The sequence below is a fragment of the Aphis gossypii genome, chromosome X, assembly GCF_020184175.1.
Source record: "Aphis gossypii isolate Hap1 chromosome X, ASM2018417v2, whole genome shotgun sequence".
NCBI classification, from domain to species: domain Eukaryota; kingdom Metazoa; phylum Arthropoda; class Insecta; order Hemiptera; family Aphididae; genus Aphis; species Aphis gossypii.
In genome coordinates this window covers 59,151,795-59,153,785 of record NC_065533.1, presented here as the reverse complement: position 1 = coordinate 59,153,785, position 1,991 = coordinate 59,151,795, and the positions used below count along the sequence as shown (strand labels likewise).

Here is a 1,991-nt window from a genome sequence, read left to right as displayed (position 1 = left end):
GCTTTTTCATTACCATTGTCGTATACGCCGATTACTCGGACGTATACCAAAATAAAGTTAAACACAAAATAACGCAAAGTACTTTATTTGAACACGACGTCCGGTGGTGATCGAGTCACACGATCACCACCGCTGACCCCTTTGCTGCCTTAACCATATCTCTTATATACTAAATTTACAATTCATACACCTTAGCTTACATAATTATTATTTTAACCCGATTAATAACAATTTTTATTTACATTTCTTACTACTATGTTTTGATTACTAGATTACTTATGCTAGCTAAAATATAAAAGTTTATCAACACCATATTTCACAATTTATTGTTATCTTAACCTATTTAAATGTTATGTTTTATTATTGCTTAATAATTATTGAAGTTCGTTAAATCTTAATACAACACCATCGATTGAAGAATGACCGGGTATCCACATTATTTTGACAGCGTTCCCTTTGGAGAGATTACCATTAGGAGATGTCATTAGGCTTGTGTGTGTTTGCTATGCTAGAAATTGCACTTAGGGAATCACATAAAATAATAAAATTTTGATTTTGTTTTCCGAGAGCGTACTCAAAAGCTTTTAGAATGGCGATTACTTCAGCTGAGTATATGGAACATTCTGTTGGGAGTTTATATGTTATTACCTCATCTTTGTGTATAATGGCGATTCCCACATTGTTTTCCGATTTTGAGGCGTCAGTGTAGATTTCAGTATAGTTAGAATATTGCGATATTGTGTTCTTAAAGTTTTGGATGTATACCTGTGAGCTGGTTGAGTTTTTAGGAAGTTCAACAAGACTAATATCAATAATATTATGAAATGATGTCCAAGGAGGTATGACAGGGAATTGAGATGTTAAAATATTTTTTAGATTGATATTATTTTTTTTAACGATTGCTAGTAAGGATGGGTAAGTGTTAATGGAAGATATCATTCTGTCTCTGGCAAGTTTGGTAGCGAGAATCATTGCAATTTCTTGACGTTTTATATTGAGGGGCATTATGTTGGCTATGTTGAGTAGACTATCAATAGGGCTGGACCGAAATGCTCCAGTTGCAAGTCTTGCTCCGGCGTTATTGATCGTGTCTAGCATTTTTAGGGCATTTTTATTAGCATTGATAAAGAGGAACGCATTGTATTCCAGTTTAGATAATATGAGGGATTTATGTATAATAGATAGAAATTGGTTTGTAGCTGTACGAGCTAAAAATATTCCTGTTTCGGGACCAATAATACAAGAAAAGGCTCGTGAAATTGCAGTACGACATGGTAATCATTCATTTAAAGCTTCCAACGGTTGGTTATCTAGTTTTAAAAATAAACATTATATCGCGTGGAATCGAGTTTGTGGTGAGTCGAATGATGTAAATATTGATAGTGTAAATGAGTGGAAATTGAAAATATCTGAATACGTAAAAGATTATGATGCATGTAATATTTACAATTGTGATGAGACTGGACTCTTTTTTCGTGCGATTCCAAATAAAACATTAAAACTTAAAGGGGAGCAATGCAAAGGTGGAAAGTTATCTAAAGAAAGATTAACGGTGTTATTATGTGGTAATATGGCCGGAGATATGGAAAAGTCTCCAGTGATAGGAAAATCAGTTAAACCAAGATGTTTTAAAATTACCCGTCATTTGATGTGCTTGTAGGTGTCGGGCTGAAATAACTATATTAACGACACGTTTTTTTAACGGCGGAAACAATCTTTATTAAAACAGTAAAGTTAACAATAATAAAGTTCATGTCCGGCGACCGTTGTTCAGATTAGACTGGCTGTCCCCGGTCGCCGCGCGACCCAATCCAGTCGCGTTATCGCGGACGAGAATAGAGCAGCCGCGGTCGTTGCGATAACGACAGCGACATACTCCCCCCGCGCGACAACCCTACTCGGCCCTAGCTGTCCGCGTCCGCCTCTGCTGTCACCTCCATCTCCTCAATCCACCGCTCCACGACTGACAGCTGCGCCTCGGGTGTAGCTGG

The 1,991-nt window shown here is 37.0% G+C and overlaps 1 protein-coding gene across 1 annotated transcript; it reads left to right on the top strand.

Moving 5' to 3' along the window:
• Positions 1 to 1,006: 1,006 nt before the first annotated feature.
• On the top strand, positions 1,007 to 1,660 carry LOC126552584 (tigger transposable element-derived protein 6-like). The gene has a single exon (XM_050207295.1). It carries the CDS (start codon positions 1,007 to 1,009, stop codon positions 1,658 to 1,660), a length of 654 nt encoding a protein of 217 aa, XP_050063252.1.
• The last annotated feature ends 331 nt before the right edge of the window (positions 1,661 to 1,991 follow it).

What these genes read in the sequence shown, in the direction of transcription:
- LOC126552584 (XM_050207295.1), top strand. Translation starts at nt 1,007, where the DNA reads ATGTTGGCTATGTTGAGTAGACTATCAATAGGGCTGGACCGAAATGCT.